Below are 26,486 nucleotides of genomic sequence, written 5' to 3' on the forward strand. Positions count from 1 at the left end.
ACTGCCCTAGAAAAGACTAGCACGGTGACAGTGGGGATGTTTATGCCATTTACGAAACAGGCAGAATTACAGTGTAACGTACCATGGCCAAGGGCAGAAGGCACCGGGATGCTTCCAGGTGGTGTGTTTTAATAAAGTCACACGTTTAGCAGCCACAAAAGCCTTTTATTATTTCCAAACATCACAATCAAAGCAAGAAACAAGTGATATTCTTTGTATCAGCTGGATGTCTTAAAATATAACAAAGAACCCCCCCCCCCCATATATACCAGCACAAGAAAAACACACAACTGTACGCCAAAGATACAGCATAATAGACTAATTCTGGGGGGAGAGGGGAAGTGTGTGAGAACAGGCAGAAATCAAAACCTGAAGTTGTCAGGGCAGGAAAGGGTCTGATGGACACACGCAGCACAGTGATACACAGCGCTAGTCAGCGAGCTCGCCCTACGCTCACGGGAGTGAAGTGCTTTCCTTGATAAGGTGCAGACGTGGGTAACTTGACCACCATGACAAGTGAAAGGAGCAGTCATCCAAAAAAATCCTCTTTCCTGGATAACGTTCAGGAAACCATGTGACAGACAGCAAAAACAACTTCCAAGAAACCACATGCATTTCCACAATTTCTCAAGGTCTCTGCAACTACAGTAAAACAATGTCTTGAGACACATGCCCTGCCAGCCACGATTCCCTCTCTTGTTTTAAAGACAGAAAAGGAATACTAGGAGAAAAGACTTTATTAAAATCGGGAAAGCTATACCTTAAAGCAGTAGCAAGGTACTAAATATTTTGTACACAGGTATGTTCTGAGTTTCCAAAGTACTTCATCTCCTTTTCATTAGAATTTTGAAAGCTGCCTTCTATTTCCTGCATAAAGCACAACAGCGGCAGCAGCAGGAAAAACAGAAGCGGGTTACATTTTGATGCTCTCTTTCAGGCAGAGGCTGGCCAGGGGTGTGGGGGGAAGGAGAGGGGCAGTAGCATTCATTGCTTCAAGAGTTCCTTGTTTGGGGGCACTGTTTTTACTGCAAATGGAGTAACAGAATAGACACTCAGTGTCTCACGAAATAAGGGGAAAGCCATCTGAGCAGCTGGCCGCCAGACCCGGGGAGGTGGCACAGGCTTGCCTGGGAGAGCGTGGAGCCACCCTGCTGTTAATGAGAAGCCTTCAGTGGGGTCTGACCCGTGGCCAGGAAACAGGAGAGCAGGCAGGCAGTCGGAACCCTGCGTGAGTGGAAGCGCGTGCAGACAGCGCCCTGAGCAGCCCTCCCGGGTCTCTCCCAGGACGACCGGAATTTGGGAAATCAGTTTGTGACTTACCCAGCCTGGAATCCTTTCAGAGCGCCTGTCCCACAAAAGGCTGTGCAAGCTTAGAAACATATGGCACGCACCGTCGTGGCCGCTGCCACGTTTTCACACCTTCCACCCCCCCCATCCCCCCACCCCGTCTTCTTCTGTCTAAACCCGGGGCTGGGTGGAGGGTCAGCAGTGAGCAGACCGTCCCCACGCCCGCGGCCCTGGCGTCCTACCCCAAGCTCACGCCGCTGCAGCCGCACAGGATCTCCCGGAAGGTGTTGCGCAGCTCCGGGCTCCGGAAGGCGTAGATGACGGGGTCGATGACCGAGTTGCACATGATGAGGACCAGGTAGGTGTTGAAGTGCGCGGTGTAGCAGACGCAGCGCGGGTCCGCGGGGCAGGCGATGATGAGCACGAGGTGGAGGAAGAAGGGCGTCCAGCACACCACGAACACCCCCAGCAGGATGGTGATGGTGACGGCGCCCTTCATGCACGAGTGGTGCTGCGGGGCCGCCCCGCCGGCAGGGGGCAGGGCGGCGATGCGCTTGACGTGCAGCCGCGCGAACAGCAGCATGTGCACGTAGAGGGTGCCCATGAGGAGCAGCATGGCGAAGAACATCGTGATGAGGCTCACGATCACCATCTTGCTCTCCGAGTAGACGATGAACAGCACGCCGCACACGCCGCAGCCCAGCCAGACGGCGGCGATCAGCGCCAGGGCCTTCCGCACCGTCATGATGCTGTGGTAGCGCAGCGCGTAGAAGATGGTGACGTACCTGTCCACGGCGATGGCCAGGAGGTTGCAGATGGACGCCACCAGGGAGATGCAGATCATGGAGTCGAAGAGATTGTCCATGTGCTGGATGAAGCGGTCCTCGAAGGTCAGGTAGTCGCTGTTGACGATGGCGATGACGATGGTCTCCAGGGCGTTGGACACGCTCACCAGCATGTCCGCCACAGCCAGGCTGCAGAGGAAGAAGTACATGGGCGAGTGCAGGTTGCTGTTCCTGACCACCGCCACGATGACCAGGACGTTTTCCAGCAGGCTGGTGATGCCCAGCGCCAGGAAGACCTCAGGTTTGATGAACACCTGCTCGCAGAACCCGCTGGCGCTGCGGTTGCTGGGGGAAGGGGCTGCAAGGTGCTCTGAGCCATTAGGCAGCGGCGGCAGAGCAGACAGCAGGCAGCACGAGGCATTCATCCCTGACAGACAGGCTGAGCGGCGCCGGGGCTCCAGCAGCGTCCAGAGGGTACTGCTGCTGCCTCCGGGAAAGGAGAAGATCTGCCTCCCGAGACTTGGTACAGATGCTTGTCCAGTCTACACTTCGATTTTGTTCTCCCCAGAATGAAAGGCTGGAGAGAGAGAGAGACCCAGTCCCCTTGGAGACATACAGATAACTTTCCTCTGCTTCTCCAAGACAAGCAGTTTTATAGATATTCTTATCTGCCGTCTTCCTTCCCTCTCCCTTACCTGTTACCTCTTCTCACATCCCCACTTGGGAACAGAAAACCTGCCACTGGTTGCTACAGTGACGGCTGTTTTCTTAGCAAGACAGGGGATGTACCTGTTGTTAGAAGTAAGGGGTGAACACTCAATTTTCAGAGACTGGCTGGAGGCAAACAACTCCGAGTTCATCTTCAGCGCAGTGAAATGACCACTGAGCATCGGGCGCCTCTGACTGACAGCAGGTACCGGCTCCCAGGGCTCCAGCAGGGAGACGCAAAAGCATGCTGGTGCCCTCTGCAGGCCACACGGCTCATCCGTTTGCAGGCTTGGCTGAGCAATTTTTGTCCGGGAAATTGCCACAGGCATCTGTTCATCCTTTTCCTCGTCCAGTCATTCATTTTTTAAGCAAACATTTACTGAGCACCTACTATGTGTCAGGTCTCTGCTGGGTGCATTATATATATAATGGTGAGCAAGACAGACACGTCATCCCTCCTTCCCCCCAAACTCAGACTCTGGAGTGGGAGATGAGCAATCACGGAATTGTGTTTCAGTGTGATGAATGCTTGAGTCAGGGAAGGCCAGGGGGCTGGGGGAGTATAGAGCGGGGGGCCCTAAGCTGAATGGTCAAGGAGAGTTCCTGGAGGAAGGAACATGCAAAGCTTTGAAGGAAGAATAAGTCATGTCCAGTGGTGAGGTGGGGGCTGGGGTTGGAGGAGGGTTCCAGGCAGAGGAATAACATGCCCACAATTCAGAGACGAAAAGCATTTGATTCCCACCCTGGCTGTGGGAACCATCTGTAGGATGTGGGTACAGAAATCCCACCTGGCCTCTGGAGTCAGAATCACCCAGCACTAGGACCAGGGCACGTGTGTGTTCAACTTTGACAGGTGAGCAAAGGCATAGCCAGGGCTTTGATCTACTGAAGAGGAAACTTGGTGTTTCTGAAGCACTGAAAGTAGTTTTCTCTGGTCAGTGTGAAGTTTGGAGACACAGTTTGAGAAATGAGGTTGCAGAGGTTTTTGTTTGTTTGTTTTGTCTTGTTTTTAAAGGTGAGAAGTGCCTGGGTCCTGAAGGACCGTATCCTGAAAGCGGTGGGGGGGCTGTGGAAGGAAGGGTTTTAGGTAGGGCAGGGATGCGATGGGGTCTGCATTTAGAAAGAGTTCTGGTTGCAGGGTGCAGACTGGATTGGGAGGGGAGGGCGAGGAGCCAGGGGGGCCAAGTGCTGTGAAGAGCCAGGGCAAGATGATGGTGGCCTGAAGCGAGGAGGTGACCTTGGGGCCCTGGGAGGAGCAGACAGATATGTAGGAGGTAGCATCACGGCCATTTGAGAGTGGTTGGATTTGAGACTGGAGTGAATGGCCAGGGAACACCCCTGCTTCCTTCTTAAGTAACAGGGAGGGTGGAGCTGCCCCTTGAGGTGGAAAATGTAAAAGGCAGATTTTAGCAGTTGACTTTACTGCTTGGTTCATATCAGGTTTATGCTGCACACGGGGATCATGTAAATTCTGGGAACAGAGCGCGTGCGCGCACGCACACACACACACACACATATACACACACTCCACATGGATTAATGACCCATCTCATTACCATCTAACTATGTGAGTATGTGTGTGTTTGTATGTATGAGATAGAAGAAATATGCGTATGGAAATAGAAGAAAATTTAGAATATTTATAAAACTTCAGAGAGGGGAGGTCTTCTGAACAAGATGGGCAACCCAAAATCTAGTGCGGACACATGCACCACACAAAGTTAAAGACAAACAGGAAGGAAACATTTGGCACAGGCAGAGATTACTGTCTCTTATATACAAAGACTAGTTCCACATTAATACAAAAAAGATGAATTGCCTCTGAGAAACGTGGGCCAAAGATATAAATAGAAATTCACTGAAGAGGAAATGCAAATGGCTAATAAACATACGAAAAGATGTTCAACCTTCCCGGATGTCAAGGAAATGAAAATCAAAGCAAGACTGCAATCCCATTTTCCCCAGTTAGGTTGACAAGAATTAAAAAGATGTCAAATTCAGGAGAGAAGATTGGGAGAAGAACGTTCTCAGGCATTCCCGGTGATTGTGACCAGTTTCACCATTCGGCACTTAGTACAATAAACATGGCACCTGGCTATGGATCTCAGGCTGCACCGAGGGGTGTGACAAATGCCACTTGTATTTATTTTCAACAGAGCAACTTAATTTCTGATGCTAAACCAAGCCATCTTCCAGGTTATGGAAAAACACAACCTTAGTCCTTCTGGAGGGTTCTCCTCACCCTCAGGGTCACCTCCACAAGTGTATTTATAGCGTCTTGGTCTGTGGTTTCAGGGGCACTGCTCTTACCTGAACCTCTAAGACGGCTCGGCGTTTTCCCTGCTCTGTGCTGGACATAGACCGTTTTTCTCTGCTCCCACCCTCTGATTCTGTGCTTCCTTTACAGAGAACACCTGGGGCCTGGCACTTCAAACCCGCGTCCTCAGAGTGCCCTCGTTGTCCGTGAGTGTAGACTGGGTCTTCTCTAGATGCTACTCCCACTTACCTAGGGAAGTAGCACAGATGCAGGATGGCTTTTTAATTGAATCTTCTATAAATGAAGAGGCTCTATTAATAACAATTGCAAGACCTGACAATCTCCGTCAGTGTTTACCGTACGCTGTTGGCACATGTGTGTGTGTCTGTTTTGAATGTTACAATAAACCGTAACAAGGAAATTCTTATCCTAAGAGATAATCGACCTGGATATTCTCTGCCCAAAAAGCCCTTCTCTAATTTTGGGTCTGCAATATTCCTCTTGTCCTTCAAATCCCAGCTCAGATGTGAACTGTTTTTACAACGTTCCTCAAATTTCATATACCAGTTTATTCCTCTTCCTTCAACCTCCCCCCCACACCCCCTCCCCTGCGACCCAACAGAGTTCAGCATTGTTTCCTCATGCTCATGACATGTAGAATGTGACCTAATTAGAAGTCACATCCCATGCCACTTAAAGGGGACAGCATTGTCCAGAGGTCACATTAGAAACAATGATTAGATTTCATCATTGCTCCTAATTGTTTCTGAGGAGGAGATGCCTATTACCTTTGTCCTCACCCCTGAAATCAAGGACACCTTGATTTCAGCCGCCTCTTGTTAGACAGTTCCCTGTGGGTTCAGCTTCAAACCACTCTGCCAGGGCCCAAGGTGAGGGTTGCACCCACATTCTGGCCTAGGATCTTCCCTGATGTAGGGGTGGGGAGGTGGCCCCCCCTAGCCTGATCAGATTCAGCCTTGGAAGTGAGGGGGAGTAAACACCATCTGGGACAGCCCTCATCTAATAAGAGCTGGAGCCAGTGGGTCCTGTCCTTCAGGCGGACAAGCAGAGATGCCTTGGGTGCCGCCCAGACGTCCTGTGAAACTGAGCCCTCGTCACTGACAGCCGCAACCTTGATGACATGTCTTTTTATTGGCTTTTCCTCCTCCCTCATTTCATTCTCCATTTACTGTCCTAGAGTTTTTATCTTTATCTTAGTATGTACTCTTTCTACTTATAAAGAACTTTGACATAACACAGTGTGCCGTGTTACATGGGCAGGAGTCTCATACATCTTGTGTTTACCGCGTCTCTTGCTCACACCGTTGTCTCTTGGGCTTGCTTTCATCTCCTGTTGTTTTGTAGAGTAACACACTGTGCAGCTTTGAGCCCAGGAGCAGTAGGCTAGGCCACGTGGCCTCGGTGTGGCCTCAGCGACACCACCTAGGTGTGTGTAAGTGCACGGAGATGTTTGCACAAGGAAAAAGTTGCCTAAGCATGCCTCTCTCAGATGCATCCCCATCACTGAGTGGTGCATGACTCTACTTGGTTTAAGTCACTAAAAGTTTGGGTCTTTTGTAGCAGCACTTCAGACTGTTCCCTGACTAATACACAACTAACTGTTGTTACGTGTAATGATGCAATTTTATTTTCCCCACTGGAAAGACGGTGGAAGATGAAGTTTTTCTTTCATCTACCCACTCTTTAGACCATCATGGAGTGGCGCCTACATGCCGGGCACCATGCTAGGGGTTGGGGCTACAGCGATGAACAAGGCACAGTTCCCGCCTTCATGGAGCTCAGAGTCTGGCTGGAAAGATTGAGGTGATGTGGGAGCCCGGCGATAGAGCTATAAGGAGAACATCAGGGGGGCACCGGGAAGGAATACGTCGCCAGGCATGGCTTGTTATGAAAATGCTTAAGCTCTAAGGCACGTGGCAGCGCATGTGTCTTATTTGGCCAATATGTAGAGAACCTGCGTGTGGCTGGCGCAAAATGATCAAACAGTAAAACTGCAAGAGGCTGCACGCGTGGGGGAGGATTTACACGGTAAACTAGAAAGTATCCAGGAAGTAATGACTTGGGCCCTTCTGGGGTCCTTGGAAGAGGATGGACAGGCTTCCATTCCTGCCGAAAGCTGTGGAAGCTGTGTGGCTCCTTCCTTCTCAAATTGCAGAGGCGTCTTCCCAGGAAGCCTACCGGCTCTACAGGTGGGGAAGAACCTCTGGCAATGAATCTGAAATGGTTTTAATGAAAACAAAACGGGGATTTACTTTTTGTCTCACATCGTGGAAATGTCAGGGGGTTTATATATTCAGGCTGGATTTAAGGCTCCAGGAAGGTAACAAGGACCCAGGGTGCATTAGCTCACGCTGCCATAACAACATACCATAGACTGGATGGCTTAAACAATGAAATTATTTTGTCACCGCTTTGGTGGCTGGGACGTCTAAGAGCAAGGTCTGGCAGGGTTCACTTTCTTCCTAGATTGCAGATGTGGCTCCCCGCCGTTTCCTCACACAGGGAGCAAGTTGCCAGCGGCTCTAGACCATGCTCTGAGTTCAAGTCCAGCAGAGAGCTGTGAGGGCCTCTCTCTCAGCAGGTGCAAGACTCCCAGATCACAGCTTTCTGAATCTGATGGGACCCAGGGCACCTCCCTGAGCCAATCTCTGTGGACAGGGATGCAATGCCTGAGTCGTGCTTAACTCTGGAGCTGGAGGGAGGTAAGATAGACCTGAATCCTGTGAACCGAGAGTAAAGGCTGATCTCTGCCCCTCCCCCCCGAGGAAAACGTGGTTCTGTCCCCTGATGACGCTGGACATCAGACCCAATCCAGGGTCACTGCAATAATGAACACAAGTCATCAACTGACTTTACGCTTTTCTCACTGTGTCAGCTAGACAGGGGTTCTAGGAGAATCGAAGAGGGGGGTGACTGACCGAATGGCTCACAGACAGAATCGTGTTTGGACTGCAAGGAAGTGATAGAATTTTCTGGGAGGTTGAGGGCAGATTGGATGACTTGTTGCTTTTTCCGGTTTTGGAAATCAGCTTTGTGACAGTTTAGCTGTATGATTTCGCACTGGACTACAGCTTTTGTGGCCTCAGTTTCCTCATGTATAAAATGGGTATAATTTTAGTGCCTAGTTCATGGGGTCGTTATGATGAAATGACTTCACTGACATATTCTCAAGCAGCAATGTCTGTCTATAAAATTTCCTATTATGAATCCAGAAGACTTTCAGTTCCTCCCTGGGTCTGACGCCCCAGCAGGTGGCATGTAAGGCCCAATATAGGGCCAGATCTTGGGGTAAGATACAGACTAAAATGTGGAAAGCTGCAAGAATTTGCATGCCATCCCTGTGTGGGGGCCAGGCTAAGTTTGTCTCTTATTCCAAGTTTAGTCCATGTGCTGCCGAGGTGAGCACTGGAGAGGAAGTAATTTGAGGGTACCTAAGACTATGTTGTTTCCCTAATTCTTGGAAACGTGTGTGGCACTCAACAAATATTTGTTGAATGGATGAATGTGAATGCAGGTGCCAAGGGAGCACAGACTTGAAATATTACTGCATGTTCTGGCCCTGTGTTGGTATCAAAAGAATTCAGAAGGGATCCCCACTTTCTCCATGTGAGGTCTTTGCAAAAAAGACATCTGTGTGCTACTGACTGTAAAGCGTTTCCAGACTCTTTCCCAGGTGTCTGCAGCTGCTTTCTCCCTTGCTGTTTTGGGACACACAGGTCCCAGATGTGTGAGTAGAAAGGAGGACTGTTTACCTGCCTAGGAAAAAGCCCATTATGAGTAGTTTTGGGCCTGATTGCCTTTCTAAAGTGGTAGCCAGAATTAGAAACACATAGGTGGCCATTTTCCTAAGTGAAAACTGAGCAAAATAATCTGTGTTTCAAAGTGCCCAAGTGATAGGGGTGTCCTGCTTTCCTAATGCATTTTGGTATTTTGAGCTTTTTCTAAACAAGGACCATTGGTGTTTTGAAAGCTAACAGGCAGGGGTGGATAGACGCAGGAACAGCGGTGGGGTCAGAATGCCCTCCCTCCTGTCAGTGTATAGGACACGTGCTGGTGCTTGTGGACGTGTGTCCTGGCCACATGTCTGAGACAGGCCCTTAGCTCAGCGTGGAGCCCACAATTTCCAGGGCTCGAGGCCATGTGACTAGGTACAGCATGGTTGCCCTGTACTTCGGCAAGGACAAATCAGTGGTCTTGGCAGGGCTGGCCAGGTCCCCCCACATGTGTTTGAAGGAAGCTATCGTGGACGTTCAATGAGATAGATAAGTCCCGGGCTGGAATATAGTAGGTACAATAAGTGCTGGCTTCCACTTCAGTCGCTCTCTGTTTGGATGAGTTCTGTTTCAGGTAACGGAAAACGACTGCCCTGTAAGATGTGGGGGTTCATTTTTGTCACATATTATGATGTCTGGAGGTAGATGGTGGCTGTTTGGTTATAGGTTCAGCAGTTTCAGGGTTACTGTCTCTACAGCTCTCTTGATGTTTTTCTCATGTGTACTACCTGATGGTCACAAGATGGCAACAGCTCCAGATGTCACATCTATGACAGGAAGAAAATGGAAGCCATTGGGATTTATCCCCCTTCTTGAAGAAAGAAACACCTTTCTTCACAAATGTTCCTCTATCCCCCAATAGAATTCTGATGATGCCTCAGTGGCAAGTGCTGGGTTACCAGCTCTACCCTAGCTGCAAGGAAGGCTGGGAAATTTTAGGATAAAGGCTTGTATGATTGATCATCTGTTTAAAAATTTTAATTTTTCAATTACAGTTGACATACAATATTATGTTAGTTTCAGGTGTAGAGCGCAATCATTAGACATTTATATAACATAGGAAGTGATCACCCCAATAAATCTAGTACCATCTGACACCATACAGAGTTATTACAATAGTAGTGACTATATTCCCTATTCTATTCTTTGCATCCCGATGACTATTTTGTAACTACCAATTTGTGTTCTTAATCCCTTCCTTCCCTTCACCCATCCCCAACCGCCCTCCCATCTGGCAACCATCAAAATGTTCTCTGTGTCTATCAGTTTATTTGTTTTGTTTGTTTGTTTATTTTTGTCTTTTAGATTCCACATACAAGTAAAATCATATGGTATTTGTCTTTCTCTGTCTGACTTATTTCACTCAGCATAATACCCTCTAGGTCCATCCATGTTGTTACAGATGGCAAGATTTCATTCTTTTTTTATGGCTGAGTAATGTCCCATTGTATATATACCACTTCTTTATCCACTCATCTATTGGTGAACACTTAGGTTGCCTCCCTATCTTGGCTGTTGTAAATAATGCTGCAGTGAACGTACAGATGCACATGTCTTTTTGAATTAGTGTTTTGAGTTTCTTCGAATCAATACCCCGAAGTGGAATTACTGGGTCTCTTCCTTGTCTCTTGTTATAGCTTTTGTTTTAAAGTCTATTTGTCTGGGGTATTGCTACCCCAGCTTTTTTTCATTTCCATTTTCATGAAATATGTTTTTCCATCCCTTTACTTTCAGTCTGTGTGTGTCTTTTGATCTGAAGTGAGTCTCTTGTAGGCAGCATCTGTAAGAGTCTGTTTTCTTATCCATTCAGCATTCCTATGTCTTTTGATTGGAAAATTTAATCTATTTACATTCAAGGTAGTTGTTGATAGATATGTAGTTATTGCCATTTTATTATTCATATTTTCCTTCTTCTTCTCCTTCTTCTTCTTCATGAAGTTATGGGAACTTCTCTCCCTGGCACTGGAACCCTGGGCTGGGGAGCCTGGTGTGGGTCTGGGACCCCTCATTCCTCAGGGGACACCTCTGCAGCCAAGATATCCCTCCTGATTTTTAACTGATACATGTGGATATGGAACTAGCCTGTTTTGTGTCTCTGTCCCCTCTTACCAGCCTTGAGGGAGCTTCTTCTGTATGTCCTTTGTAGGACTTCTATTCAGCTAGATTTCAGGCAATTCTCAATGATGGTTGTTCTGCAGTTTAATTGTAATTTTGAGGTGATTGTGGGGGGGAGACGAGCCCAGCGTTTACCTACTTGGCTCTCTTGACCAGAAGCCACGTGATTGATCATCTTGAACACATTATCTCCCCACCGCCACCCCAAGAAAGATGTCACAGGTTGAGTTCTCCAGAAGCAGAAGCTGAGATAGAGTTGGGCATGGAGGATGTTTATTAGGGATTAACACCTGTGGAAGGGAAGGGGAGAAAGCAGGATTGGGCAGAAGCAGCTGAACTGCAGTGTAGGCCTGACAAGCCCCCCTCGGGGAGCTCTGGAGCATGTATGATCCATCAAAGTCTTCCATATTGGCCTGGAATGGCTGGGCCTTTATACCCACCATGTGGTCAGTTGTTGGCTATGGGCCGGGCAGGAGCAGGTAGGTGGTCATCCTAGGTAAGATGAGTGGTGTGCTGCAGCTCACACAAATCCTGAAGGAACTCTTGCTGGAGGCTTCTTGCTGTCAGTGGGAGCAAGTCCTTTGAAGAGAGACCTGGGTGGTGTATCTCCTTGTTCATTCCCAAAGAAGAGGGGGATCTGTGCCGACACAGAGATGTCACTGGCCGATATTGACGGGGGTGTTTTCACTGTGTGCACCCAGGAACTGAGTTTTACAGCGTGGTAGATATTGTGGGAGAGCAGTTGAGGAGATATTTGTGGTCCTGGTGCCCCCCATCGAGTGATACATAATGGCCGCCTACATGGGGGTGCTGACCACAACACCTCCTGTGACTAAAGTACCAGGTTAGGTCCGTGCTTGTCTGGAAGCTCGTGTTATTATGATAAATGGTTAGTTAGAACAAGCAGAGGCAGAGTTACTCACTACTCAAGGATGAGCTGACAGCAGGGGCAGCTCTGGGGAAGGAACAAAAAGACGGCTCATCTATGAGTGTTTTGGGAAGGCTGGGCACATTTTGTGATCATCTAAATTTAATCTAGGACTTTCTGATATCTGTTCTTGACACCCCCACAGTGGCCAGCCACTTGCTATGTAACTGAGTTTTTTAAAACCATATTTATATATTTTATTTTGGAATGGTTTTAGATTTACTGCAAAATTGCAAAGGTAGTACAGAAAGTTCCAATATGTCTCTCATCCTGTTCCCCCCATTGTTCATGTTACAGCGCCACGGTGCATTTGTTAAAACTAAGGAACCTACATTGGTACCTTGCTGCTAACTAAGCTCCACATTTTATTTTGATTTCACCAGGTTCCCATTAATGTCCTCTTCCTGTTCCAAGATCCCATCTTCCATTGATTGCATCTTGCATACCACATTGCATTGTCATGTCCTTCTTAGTCTCTTCCAGTGTGTGACAGTTTCAGGCTTGTTTTTCGTGACTTTGACAGTTTTGGGCGGTACTGGGCAGATATTTTGTAGAAGATCTCTCAGTTTGGTTTGTCTGAAGTTTTTCTTTGTCTGATGTTTCTGGTTGGACCGGGGTCACGAGTTTCAGGAAAGAACACCACAGAGGTGAGGTGCCTTGTCACATCATGTCAGGGGCATGTGACCCCCCACATGGCATCACTGGGATGTTAGCCTTGGTTACTTGCTAAAGGGGGTGAATCTAATTGGGTTACAATTACTTGTTTGGCCTGAGGGAACTTAACATTTTTATGTGAATTTCTTTTGGGTCTTAAATCCCTACTTTTACTCATGGAAGGGGTATAGGAAGTGATACCTGAGTATTAATTAGCTGTGATCCTGATGGGAGGGCATTTCCACATGGTTGGCCAATAGTCTTTCTTCCGTTCCTTCCCACATCCTCTTTCCCACCCTTTCTCTACCAGACCCAACACTGCCTCGTGCCAACACACGTCCTCCGCCATGATAATGTCAGCAACCACTTGCCAAACCCTCCAATGGGCCGGGAACTTCCCTTCTTCCTCCTTCCTTCATTCCCTTCTCTTTCTATTTGTTCATCTACATATTTTAATATTTATGTGCACGTGCAAGTGTACCAATATATTTATTTGTTTAAATGGCGTGCAGAAGAAAATTAGCTCTATTTTTTCAACTCAGTGCCCAACTATTTTAATACCATACATGGAAAAAAATTTTGTTTCCCAACCAAGTGTAAGATTTATTTTTACTCATACTCTAGGTTTCTAATATTTTTTATGACTCTAAAGCTTTATCTATTTTTAAATGGAAATACACATAACATTCATGATTTTAAAGTATACAACTCAGTGGTCTTTAGTACATTCACAAGGTTGAATGACCCTCACCACTATCTAATTCCAGAACATTCCATCACCCCCAAAAAACTCCCATACCCATTAGCAGCCACTCACCATTCACTACTTCCCTCAGCCTCAGGCAACTACTAATCTTTCTGTCTCTATGTGACAGTTTAGAAGATGCTTCTCTGGGCTGTGTTTAACTCTGGGATCCCCAAACCCTCCATTTTTTCTCACTGTCTCATTTTTCAAATTCAAAACTAAACAAAACCCCAACACCTGTGAATTTTCCTATTTAAAATTCAGTGTAAAAATTACAAGAACATTCAAAATAACAAACCACAAACCTCTTCGTCTGAATCTCTTGCATTTCAAGGAGATCTTATGAATAGAGAATGAGTTACTTTGTTTTCTGAACACTTCAGTGCAAGGAACAGGTCAAGGTATTGTGTGCATGTGTGTGTGTGTGCGTGTGTGTGTGTGTGTGTGTTTAAAGAACATTTGTTCTTTGAATTCTGCCAGATCCTCTTTTGGAAACTCAAGGTAATAAATCCTTTTGCACCTCCCAGCCCATTTTCCTGTGGTTGATTCACAAAGTGTAGCAACTGAGTCAAATTAATGATAAAAAGCAGGAGTTTCCTGAGTAGGGAAGACAAAATCATCCATGTTGCTCTGATTTCTTCGAGATACCACTGGGTCTGGTTGAAAGACCAGATATAATGAATGTCCAAACAGAATCTCTATGTTTACGTTAAAGTATAAATATATTTTCCTGATTAAAAAAATCACTGTTAGCTCTTTATAGTTGTGTTTCTGTCATCAGTCACAAAGTTGAGTGCCTGTAACTTTCCTCAAGTCTTCCGGTTTCCTTCGCCTGGTTAATATTTGAGGTCCTGTGTTTTGAGTGTTGTGTTTCTGTGGGCATCGCCTTGGTGACATGAAGACAGTAGAGGTCTGCACCACTGAGCTTCCCCACCAGGGTGGGATGGTGGAGAGCCCGACTTCTCAACCTTCACTGTGAATCCAAATCACCCAGGGATCTTGTCAAAACGGAGATTCTGGTTCTGCAGGTCTGAGCGGCGTTGATGTAGCTGGTTCACAGACAGTACTTTGAATAGCAAGAAAAGAGACCTTGCCTGTTTGAGATTTTGAGAAGCAGTGCTCTGAGGAGCTAGCCCAGTGTGGAATTCACTCTGATGGCAGGAGAGGAGCACCCTGCACACAGAGACAGCCGCAGATGTCCCAGCTGTGTGTGCATCCCAGGCTTCCAGTGTGTGGCCAGAGCGAGTGGCCAGTGGTTCCACACTGGGGCTGCCCAGAGGGTAATTTGGACATTTTTGGCCTCTGAGCTCAATGTTCTGACCTTCCCAGAGAGACTGTGAGCCACTCAATATCATTTAGTGAATTCCTTTTCTGTTACAATTAGCCAGAGCGGGTTTGTTATTTAGAAGCAAGAATCTGACCCACTCTTGCATTCCAACTGGGGTCGGTAGGTATTGGTTACCTGACAGCGAGGTGGTGTCTAACCCCAAGGCTTCATCAACTTGGAAAGAGTGCTGGGATGGATTCCCAATGCCTGCGCAGGGAGACTGGACTAGGACATGGCCGCGTGCATATTCTGCGTTTGGCGGCCCTTTCTCACAGTCTGTGTTAGTTTCCTATGCCGGTGGAACAGATCACCACAAATCTAGTGGCTTCAAACAGCAGAAATGTGTTCGCTCATAGTTCTGGAGGCCAGAAGTCCAAGGTGGGTCGGCAGGGCTGAATCCTTTCTGGACGCTGTAGGAGGGAATCAGTCTCCTTGCATGTTGGAGCTTCTAGGAGCCACTTGCAGGGCCGGGTGCCAGGCTCTTGTGCCCAGAATCTCTGAAAGACAACCCTCTGGGAGGTGAGCTTCCTCCCCAGTGCCAGGCCAGAAATCCTTCAGGAACTGTACAGCAACCCCCTGAGGTCAGGGTTAGCTGAGAGCCGGAGCTTTCAGTGGGTGGTGGGGGTGGGGCGATCCACCCGAGAGCCAGGGGGATGGAAAAGGCTCTGCAGGTGCAAGATAATCAGGCCACAAGCCCATGGGGTCCAGCCCGCGGGGTCCAGCCTGCAGGGTCCAGCCCATGGGGTCCAGCCCACGGGGTCCAGCCCGAGGGAAGAGACTCCTAGGCTGGGAAGTGCTTCTTGGGAAATTATTTTCTTCCATGTTAAGGAAAATCCTTGCTGAAAATGTCCAGCCTTGAATGATTCCATCTGAGGGTGTGGAAAAACACCTTCATCAGCCGTACCCCATTCTGCAGGGTTGGGAAGAGAACAGCTGTCTTCAGCCTGTTGCCTTTTCTCTCCTCTTCTCTAGAATCGGGGTTTCCCCCATGGAACCCTGTTGCACGTTGGGTTCTTCAGGACAGAGCTGGGCAGGCAGGAAATTTCCAGGGGAGCACTCATGGAATCAACACCTGTGTGGGGATGTGCGGGAAGGAGGATGGGGCCCTCAGAGTTGTATGTACCGGGAGCAAGGGGGCCTGGTCTATACCCCAGCATCCGGCATCATTCCATGCAGCTTCTCCCATCCCCTTATGTAGCCTCAGGCAATGCATCTCTCTTTGGGGAAAGGCAAGCGAGTCTCAGAGGACTCACTGGTGCTGCTCCCCACCGGCCACAGTCCGCAGGTGGGGAAAGCGGCTCCATCCCGGAGGGGATCTGGGCCACCGCACACCAAAGCATCCACAACAGCCCTCGTCTGTGGCATCTGAATGAAGCAAGTGCATGAGATTGCACACCTTGATCCGTTTCCTTCAGTCCAGTCTGCTTGTGGCCACGCTCCTCTTGGGGAGTTCAAGTTTTAAAACCAGATACGAAGAGAAAATTGAGGCGTCAAAGCTGCCCCGCAAACCCCAGTAGATGCTCGTGCCAGGAGAGGTCATGGGAGTGGAAACGGACTGAAGGAGAATAAATCGTGTCCTTTGTCGTGAGCCCAGGGCTCCGACTTCTTGAGGGTTGCACAGGCTGCAACCTCCATCTCTAGCTATCTAGCTGTCATCTATCTCCCTCTCTGCAGAACATTACAGAACACATGGAGTTGAGTTTGCATATGTTAAATGTATGTGTTATGTGACTCCAACACAATACCAAGGCCTTCTTTAATAGCATCCTGCCCAGGACGTGCTGTTCTGGTTGTAAAATCACAATCCTTGCACGCTGGGCTCTTGAGAAGCCAAGACGTGGTGTTATGTGTAGGGGAGAGATGGACATGTAATAAATGTAATAGAGCATGACAAAGGCTATAAAAATGTAGCAGTCCAGTCCAGGTGAGACGAATTAATTTTGACGATTTGACCTGGTTCCTCTGTGTTCTTTCGGGTTAGTTTACTCTGAGGAAAGATTTTGTAAATGGTAGGTGGAAGTTTTCTCTCATTGTGTAAGATAGAAAAATCACAGCCTTTAGTACCCTTCAGAGTCCCACGCAGTTGACAGTGAAGCTTTTCTCATTTTGTTGAATTCATAAATTAAAGAAACATCGGTTGACAAAAACAGATACTGATCATACAAAGTGGAATAGGAGAGAAGAGTGTTACGTGCTCCAAGGTCGGCTGGCTTGGCTTTCTTGCCACTGGAGCTTCTCTCCCTGAAGCAGAAGGAGAAAACAGCTCTCCGATATGCATTGAACCACAGTAAACAAGCGTTGGCTTTGCTAGAAATGGCTTTTTTTTTTTTTTTTTTTTTAAAGCCAAGGCTTTTGTGGAAAACATTCCTTTCAAAGAAAAAAAAAGGGTGGGACCCTAGTTGGCAATTAATAGTCTGTTTTGCCTTAGATGTGCCTGTGCTTGGTGGTGTGAAGAATTGTGAGTTTCCTGTTGATCACACGGACAAAACCATTTGCATTTCTCTCAATTTTCTGAAATAGTGGTAACATCTTACTGGTTCCCTCATTGATGAATGAGTTAAATAAAATCTTTGAGACGCATTCATTTTATATTGGTATGAAAGTCGTGATGTTACGTTTCAAACAAAGATCCTGTAACACGTGGTGGTTCTTTTGGTTCACATGGCTCTGATTCCCGCATCCACGTTCATTGCCTTGGGCTGGAATCTGAGATTCTGCAGTGCCTATTGTTCTCGAGAAAAAGGTAGCTTAGTGGGGGTCTTCCAGACACCCCTACTTGCTTTACTCACCAATGCCTTGCACAAAGAAAGACAAGTTGGCCAACATGCAGTGTCACTTGCTTTTTCCCCACCAACTTTTCCTTGAAATAAACACCGGTGCACATTTGCTCACCTGCTGATTCTTTTAACTGGATCGCGTCCCATTAATTCCTCCCAGGGGAGAGTTCTGACCTGAGGATGAAGAGGTGGCTCTCAGGAAACAGACAGAGCCTCTTGAACGCTGCCCCTGGAGCAAGCAGCAGGAAATGGGAAACATTCATTCAACATCCTGTTTGCACCTTAGGTTGACCTCAATGAAACACCAGCCATTAGCGTGTTTTGTTAAAGTCCAAGCAACACGGGCTTGTAATTGATAATGAGGATTTTTGTTCTAAGTGGCCAGTTATCTCAGTAATTCAGGCTAAGAGTCCACTGAAAAACACCCTCAATTTTATTGTAATAGCCTATAATTTGTGCTTTATTTTTAAAAGGAAAGACATTCATGTGTTGGCAGATTTCGCCTTCTTTCAATTACCATGTCAGCCTTCTTCTTTCTTTCTTTCTTTTTTTTTTTTTTTACAAGCCCAAACACCCTTACAGGAAATAGGATTAAATGAATAAATTCTAATGCACGGAGAAGACACTAGATAGCCCTTTTGAACAAAATGGCCACCAGCCTCTCAGTGAGTGCAATTGGCTGGTGCTGTTTAAAAAGTTGTCATTCTGGTCTACTCTGAGTGGTCCAATTTTTCATCTGTCTGGGTTCGTTTTGTCTACATGAATACACTCTATTAACAAACGTTCACTGTTTTCTGTTTGTTAATTGAATTATATTCATTGTAGAAAAACAGTAATAAAGAAAAGTTTAAAGAGATTCCAATAAAAGTATTGCTACATAGAGTTTGATCATATATATATGTATATATATTTGTCTTGATTTTATGAGAAACGACGTATTTGTGATTAGAATTTATGCTCCCTCCCTTTTTTCTTCTGATTTTCCCTCATCAAAGCAGGGAGGGAGGCTTCCCTAATTAGGGAGACAGGCTTGTGGCAGGGGCGGCACAGCAAGGTGACGTTGCCTAGAAGACCTTGCTTTGCTGTCTTAATTTCCACATCAGTGCTCACTGATGGAAGTAAAGAAGGGCATCTTCAAGGTAGTGGATGGTTGCCCAACTCTGGGGGCCCCAGGGAGGTGAGTCATCTGTGTGGCCGCCTCTTCACGCTGTAGACGCCCCCCGCCCACTAGTCATGTAGCAGCCATTTCATTATCAGATGCACTGTCGGGTATCGAGGTGCTTGTGTTCACCTCACCCTTATTTTACCTCATAATGGCCCCAAAGCACAGTAATAGTGATGCTGGTGATTTGGACATGCCAAGGAGAAGCCGTGTAGTGCTTCCTTCAAGGCAAAAGGTGAAAGTTCTCAACTTAATAAGGAAAGAAAAACAATTGTATGCTGAGGTTGCTAAGATCTACGCTCAGAAGGAACCTTCTATCCGTGCAATTGTGAAGAAGGGAAAATCAATTTGTGCTGGTTTTGCTGTCGCACCTCAAACTGCAAACGTCCCTCATCACACAGGTGTTGTGTCATCTCACTAAGAACAGTGAGTGCAGGGCAGTAAGATATTTTGAGAGTGAGAGACCATATTCACATAACATTTATTACAATATATTGTTATAATTGTTCTGTTTTATTATTGTTGTTAACCTCTTACTGTGCTAATTTGTAAACGAAACTTTATCATAGGTATGTATAGATAGAAAAACCAAAGTACGCATAGGGCTCGGTACTATCCGTGGTTTCAGGCATCCACTGGGGGTCTTGGAACGTGTCTCCTCTGGATAAGGGGGGGCTCCTGCACTTGAATTTGTGGACTGAAATTTTTCACACTGTATTTATAATGTACACAAGTAAATTTGCAGCTGTTGCATGTACATTTTTATCCTTTTTTCCCTCCACTTGTGATATCACGAACATTTTTCCAACTCATGAGATAGCCTCTGAAAATAGCACTTTTAATACTTCCGTTCTGGGAGAGCGGGGACCTGGTCCACCGTGTTCAGCAGTGTGTCTTCAAGATGCAGCACCGTGTCCGGCCCGTGGTAGATACTCAAGAATTAGCTGTTGATTTTCTCGAGTGTGTACATACCGTGATGAATGATTTCTCCACCAGTGACCACGTAGATGCTTTCAGCTTTATAAACAATGCCATGATGGAAACCTTTGTCCACACTCTTGACTGTTTCCTTAAAACTATGTAGAAGTAGATTTACTGACTCAGTGACTATGCGCAATTAAAATATTCTGGATATTTGATGAAAAAATTCCCCTTTAGAAATAGCACACCAACTTATACCTTCATCAGCAATGCCTGAGAGTGCCCATTTTATCACGTTCTTGCCAATGCTGGGATCATGATTTAGAAAAAAACCCCTCTTGCTAGGACTGAATGATACCCTATTTTTGTTTTAATGAACATTTGTTTGATTACTAGTGAAGCTGAGAGGTTTTAATTTTTTAAAACATGCCCATTGATCTTTATATCTCTTCTTCAGTAAATAGGGCTATTTGGGTCTCTGGTCCATTTCTCTGTTGGCTACACCAGCCGAACTGAATTGGAGAGGTGGGTTTAGTTTGGTTTTCAGTTTCTCATATGCTACCTTTGCTCATTGCTCTAGCACAAACATAAAATATAAACATAAACTTAACTTAGTAGGAAGCAGGCTCTTCCTGAAACCTACTGAAAGGGTTAATCCACTGAGATGCTTGAATTCCATCTCTGATATTCCTATAAGATTAGCTCAGTGCACTAAAATAACTTAGATATTGGAGAAGAGGCCCGATTTTTCTCTGTAATGTGGCGTCATCTAGTGGTTCTTTGAGGTAGTGCATGGACAAAACCCTCTGGGTTTGGGATTAAAATGGAGCTCATTTATTTTCTCTGTCTCTGGTCCAGGCCACCCTCAGTTTTTACCTGACTGTGGATACAGTCTCTCAGCTAGACTCTGTCTTCATTTTTACCTTCCTTATTCCGTCCTTTACATTGTAGTCAGAGTGACTGTTCTAAAGGCGTAGATCTGTGTCAGTCCCCTGTTTAAATCCATTCAATAGTTAGCTCATCATTGTTCTTTAGGATAAAGTTTAATCCTGGTTTACAAAGTCTTCCAGGACCCAGGTCAGTGTTTGGCAAACGTTTTCTGTGAAAGGTCATGTAGTCAATATTTTGGATTTGGGGGGCACTTGTCTGTTGTGACTTCTGAGATCTGCCTCGGGGCTGTTCATTGCCCTCTGGACCACTGGCTTTCCCCCTCAACCTTTGTATTCTGCACTGTCTGGTTGCTCTGAAGTTCACGGTGCATCCTTCAGACATTTCAAGATCTGGTGTCCTGGTTCTGTTAGGAGCCAGAGAGGGGGCAGTGAGCTGGTTTGGGGGTAAGGGCTAAAGAAAAATTGTGCAGCCTTTGGAGGATTGTCTAGGTTACAGATAGAGTTATATATATATATATATATATATATATATATATATATATGTCCTCATAGCAACAATTGTAAACAAATATCCAACTAATGTTCAATAATAAAAACCCAAATTCAGGTTTTATATGACCTAGTTGACAAATTATCAAAGATGATGAAATTTTATTAGTATTGTGCTTGTGTTCTCCCCACGGCTGGCAATGTTTGGGGATTGAGCGATCAAATGAAGATAGATGTAACTCATAAATTATATTTATTCCACAAAATTTATTTTGCCCCCCTTTTAAACCAAACTATCAATTATGTTGCTGAAATTCAGTTTTTTCACATAACTTACGTTTTACTGACAGTCATGACATGTGATGCTATTCAAAGTGTGATCGCGGGCCCCAGTGGAAGCGACTTATCTCCGAATGGTTTCCAGGGGCTGACGCTATAAGATAAACGGGATAAGTGCTCATTCTCCATTTCTGTGCCAGTCTTCCACTCATGCTGGTAACAAATGGTACAGCCTGTCTGCACCCACACTTCGAGAATCATGGAAAGAAGTTGTAGAAAGTACTTGTAAATCAAAGTATAGCAAAGTGGAATATGTTTTCATAAAAGTTAAAATGAACAAAACTTAAGAATTTCATATATATTCCAAAATATTAAAAATGTTTACTCAAAGTAAATTACAAAAATTACAGTGAATGAATATGATAATTTTAAACAGCCTCGGGCTGAGGTGGAGTCATCTTGCCCGGGCTCTGTGTGTGCGTGGTTCTGTCTCTGGGCATCTCCAGCTCTAGAGTGGGGGTGCCCTGGGTCCTTGTCTCTCAGCCCCCAGCTCCCAGCCCCCAGGTCGCCCTTTCTCTCCTGCCGGTTCTGACTTTCCTCAGCTTTCTCTCCAATCCCTGCTAGTCTGTCCATGCCTGGCTTTTGTCATGAGCTAACTTTCACCTTGACAAAATGCTCTAAGACTGTCTCTGCCTGAACGTGTCATGCCTCCATTTTCACGCTGTGGGTGTGGGAGCTGCCCCACGTTGGGGCAGAGGACTTCCTGTTAGCATCTCCTCCCAGCGTTCCAGTGACAAGCGAGCACCAGCACTTATGCTTTCGGTGTCCCCTCACCCTGACTGGGGCATCTGTCTTTCCTTGGTCTCCCTGCTTTTTAAGGCCTGGAGAGGTAGGGGTCCTGAGCTCCTGAGGCATCTGGGCTGTGTCCTCACCCCTCTTCTCCCTTCTCACTCTCTCTTTCCTCTGCTGCGAGGGCTTCTGTTTTCCCCTGGAAGGTTCTGGAAGGATCTCCCCCACTGGGACATATCACCATCAGATTTTCTTCCAGTCTAGGAAATCACCTTTCCTTCTGCGAGTTGAATTTTCCCTCGCGTCTGCCATCAAGATGAGAAAGGATTTGGTGCCCCCTGCTGGCGCAGTCACTTCTTTGCATCTCTAGGAATTGTTTGTGAGGCATCTGCTGAGAAGACAGCGTTTCCATTATTCATGAGGCGGGGGTGCCCGTGAATTGGGGCAATTAGTAGACACAGTTGGCTGCACTCTTGGCCAGACCCTGGCTTAAATGTGTTTAAATTATGCAGGTGTGCTTCTTAATTAAGAAGGGATTTTGCCGGAGGGAAAACACCAGCCACACTGCTGCCGTGCACTTTCTGCCTCCAGGGGTGGCTTGTTGTCTCAGACTAAGTAGGTTGGCCTGGAAAGGCTTCCTACAGAAACGTGGAAAGCGTTTTTGTTAATCCTTTATCAGCAGAAGAGAGGGAATGAGTCTGTTGTATCATAGACGGATGACGGGAGGGAATGTTCATTTTTTTACATTCTGATGGTTTCATGGTTACGCTCCCTCATTAAAGTGTGAAAGCCAAGAGCAGTGGCTGCAGAGTTAATCACCAATCTGAGACAGTTTCGGAAAACACGGTTAAGAACTTGCCTAGCTGCAGATAATGATAGTAATTGATAGCTGGGAGAAGGTGATTTTGTACAGTGGAAATTCTGGCTGTAAACAGTAACATCCATCTATTTCCAGATTGTAAGAGGGTTCTGAATACCTGGCATAGATTATCTTGTTGCAGGCAGATGTGCCTCAAGAAGTCACAGCGCTGCAAGGTGACAAGAGAGGGACCGAGATTCAAGCCTCTCAAATCTCCTTTAGTCTCAGTTATCTGACTTGCTCTAACTGGATAATTTAATCAATGCTTCAAATCATCTTCTAGGCATAAATATAGTGTCAAATCTAAGTAGAAACATAAGTAGAGAGTGAGAAAAAATGTTAGTTGTTAGTGGGATGTTAGGAGCTTACCTTACAAAGTTCAAAGGGGGTGAAACGAGGGTTGCTGTGTACCGTGTGCGGGCCCAACTCGAGGAGGTGCCAGGCACGTGACCATCTCTGATTTGTTAGGACAATTTTCCTGGCAACTGGCAATGAAATATGTATGGGGAAGGGGCACCTATCCCCAGTTTGCATTAGAGTGCCATGTGGACTAGGCGCCACCCCAGCCAGAACTGGAACCGCAGAGGCTGCACACTCCCATCCCAAGGGCAGAATGTGGCGCCCATGTTTGCTTGCTTGCTTGTCTGTCTGTTTAAACCAAGTACAGGTCTGCATGGTGTTAAGCTTTGAATTGTTTGCCAACAATTGAAAATCAGATATATTTACATGAAAATCTGGATGTGGGGACAGAGCCAGGAGTGCAGTTTCCAGGCTCTCGGCCTCACGTGCAAAGGTGCTGGTTCAGGTAGTTGATGGCCATCAGCTGTGACTAGTTGGCCATCAGCTGTTACTGGTTAGCCATTGGCCACTGATGTAACTGCCGTGGCTAAGCTAGCAAGCGCGGATTGTGGATTGTGGATTGCAGAGAGGCGGGTTGCAGTTAGCATGGTGGATTGTAGTTAGCAAGTGAGGTTGGTTGGCAGAGAAGCGGACGGTGGGTTGCGGATCGTGTGGCTCCTGCTTCCTGTGTCTCCAACCCAGCCACCAGGGAGACTATAGTGGTATGATTCCCCTCTCTATGGCTCTGTGGGTGTTGCTTTTTGGCCTCACCATATCCTGCGTTCTTGTGCGGGGAGCGGGACCAGAGTCTCCACATGACACCTGGCATGACACTGGATTTCTGGTTTCTCTCAGAAAAGAGGCTTTGGGGAGCTCGATTTCCTATAGAACCATAAATGGCTCTCGCTGGTGTCAGAGGTTCCCTTTTGATCTGGACAAAGCTGTCCCGTTGGCCATAACCCCACCACACTTTCCAGTGCCCTTGACAGTGAAGACCAATGTCAGTTGTTATTTACTGTTACACTTGCCCTTTATTTCTCTTACAGAATTCAGAGGAATGTGATATCATTCTTGTATCCATGTCTCTGTAAAATGGTTGAAAACCAAAGGCAGAAGAAGAGGGCACAGTGTTTCAATAAAAACAAATGGTAGGGAGCATATTTTTTATTGAAGGGGAGAATAGTCTTATGTGTTTAATGTACAAAATGTGTCCATGTTGAATGAATAAAATACCTGTCCCCAGTAGGCACTTGAGTTTGTAACCTCTGCAGTGAAAAGACCTATGAAAACATAGCTTAAGGGGCTCTTGATGGAGAAACCTGAGAAAAAGGAGCAGAACACCTCTATGGGAAAAAGGGTTCCACCAGCACTTCTGAAGTCACACACTGTATCCCGATTTATAATTCCAGCCACTGAGGAAAGTGTGGAGAACGGGACCCCCCTCACTCCCAGGTGCCAGGAGGGAATCGCGGGTTCTGCTCTGTGTGTCCCCAGCGCCCAGTACTTCTCTCGTCAGGGCATGCATCACTCTGTTTGGTCATCGCCTGCCTTGGTGACTTGTGGGGGCATCTGCAGTGTCCACTGCTGCTCCCACCGCCTGGCAGAACTGGGCACCTAGTAGGTGTTCATTACAAATCACGGAATGTGACATCTGCCTTGGGAGTAGAAGCAGGAAAGGGCTGCTGTGCGTCACAGAGTCAGCAGGCAGAAGAGAAGTACACCCCATATACTCCTTGGGTTGTAAGCTGTGGGAATCACTCTTGTGTACTTCACGCATAAAGGGAACGTATTGGAGGGTTATGGGGTTTTCCTAGAATAGAAGGAAACACGGTAGGGCCTTTTCTTTGGACCGGATGGGGTCCCAGGCAGCTCAGGCATCCTATCAGATAGCAGGTACCAATCTTCAGGGCACCATCATGTCAGGATCCATTGGCTCTGTTTTGTATACTTCGGTCACTTGATTCAGGAGTGAGAAAAGCAGAGTCTGATTGGCTTTAGTTTGTGTCACTCACCAGCGGTGGGCGGGAAAAGCTGATTGGCAGTCTCAGCTAGATAGACCTCAAGCGCTGATGGCAGGGTGGGCCTCCCAAAGGAACAGGGTTTGCGTGCTGAGGAAGCCGAAACTTCAATAGGGGCCCCAGATGCCTTTCTGGCCAGGGTTTGGCAGACTCTGTGCTGCTGCCCCTTCCCCACCTCCAGCTCGCAGTTACCCACAAGCTGGTATACGTGTGACCTGAGCCGGTCATATACATCCAGCATTGTGGGCTTCGGTGCTTGCCGGTGCCAGCCTCTGCTCTGCCCCGACCACTCCATCTTGGTTAGGCCTCCATCTTCCCATTGGGGAAGAACCACAAGCTTTGGGGAATTGGCTTCAGGAATCAAAGTATAGTACCAACAGCTATTGTTTTATTGCTCACCTTATGAGCTAGGTACTGCGCTGAGTGGTTTACCTGCATTATTCCATTTGATCCCACGTCTCTGACAAGACACTCTCAGTTTACTTACGGTAGATTGTGATACTGAAAATCAGAGCCTATGGCTCAGTAACTGGTAGAACTCAGTTCACGTCAAATCAGGTGGGCCCAGAGCCCAGGGTCCGACCCACCACACAGTTCTCACCTGCACACAGGCTGGCTGGCGTAGAGAAGACTTTGGACTCTGAATAAACTTCTCACGTTTCTCAGGCTCTGGTTATTGGATTTTTAAATACAGCTTTTCTAGTGCATTGTTGTTCACGGGGGGCTTGGAATTCTGGGGCTCCTAATACTTCTGTCCTGACTTGATTGCCAGAGTTTCATTGTTTCCTCAATGCCGGGGTTTTATTGGTTGTTCAGATGATATAGAGACTCTTCATAAATCTAAATTTATTCTGGGCAGGGGAGTGCCCTTCATTCCGGGATTATAGCCATCTATCTCTACCTTTTAGTGAGAAAACATCCTTCCTTGTGTGAAAAGATGATGCTAGTAAATAATGCTTTATTTTTTTTACATAGTAAAATAAAAAATGTATGCCATTTCCAACTATCCTTGTGCCATTTTTTTTTGGGGGGGGTGTGTGTGTGTGTGAAATTTGGAAATGTTACCAGTTCATGAAATACAAGTTCTGAACCATGACCCTGGATAGCCGTATTTGCTAATGGCATAAAAACATGTGCATCTATAAGATGGCAAGATCTAAGAATGATGATGAATAAAATCAAATATAAACAAACTTTAGAGATAAGCCCACATAAGAGTAGAAAAATATTTGTCGTTTTACTGCTTACTAGTACTTCATAGTACCAAATACTCTGTCTTTTTCATCTTAGCCATTCTGGTGGGAATATAGTGAGAAGTCTATTTATTAAGGTCAGTTATTTATTCATTCTGGTATTGAAAGAC

General features: G+C 46.5%; 1 protein-coding gene and 1 long non-coding RNA gene across 2 annotated transcripts in view; one reads left to right on the forward strand and one right to left on the reverse strand.

Moving 5' to 3' along the window:
* Window positions 1–26,486, forward strand: part of LOC141568191 (uncharacterized) — a 138,653-nt gene that overhangs the window by 52,173 nt on the left and 59,994 nt on the right. The gene's annotated exons all lie outside the window — the stretch shown is intronic.
* Window positions 228–3,148, reverse strand: MC3R (melanocortin 3 receptor). Its single transcript, XM_074317764.1, has 2 exons — window positions 2,862–3,148; window positions 228–2,649 (listed from the first exon to the last, which is right to left on the reverse strand). The coding sequence occupies exon 2, from the start codon at window positions 2,495–2,497 to the stop codon at window positions 1,526–1,528; it is 972 nt and encodes a 323-aa protein (XP_074173865.1). The 5' UTR covers window positions 2,498–2,649; window positions 2,862–3,148; the 3' UTR covers window positions 228–1,525.

The sequence above is a fragment of the Rhinolophus sinicus genome, linkage group LG13 (genome assembly GCF_036562045.2).
Source record: "Rhinolophus sinicus isolate RSC01 linkage group LG13, ASM3656204v1, whole genome shotgun sequence".
Classification (NCBI taxonomy): Eukaryota; Metazoa; Chordata; class Mammalia; order Chiroptera; family Rhinolophidae; genus Rhinolophus; species Rhinolophus sinicus.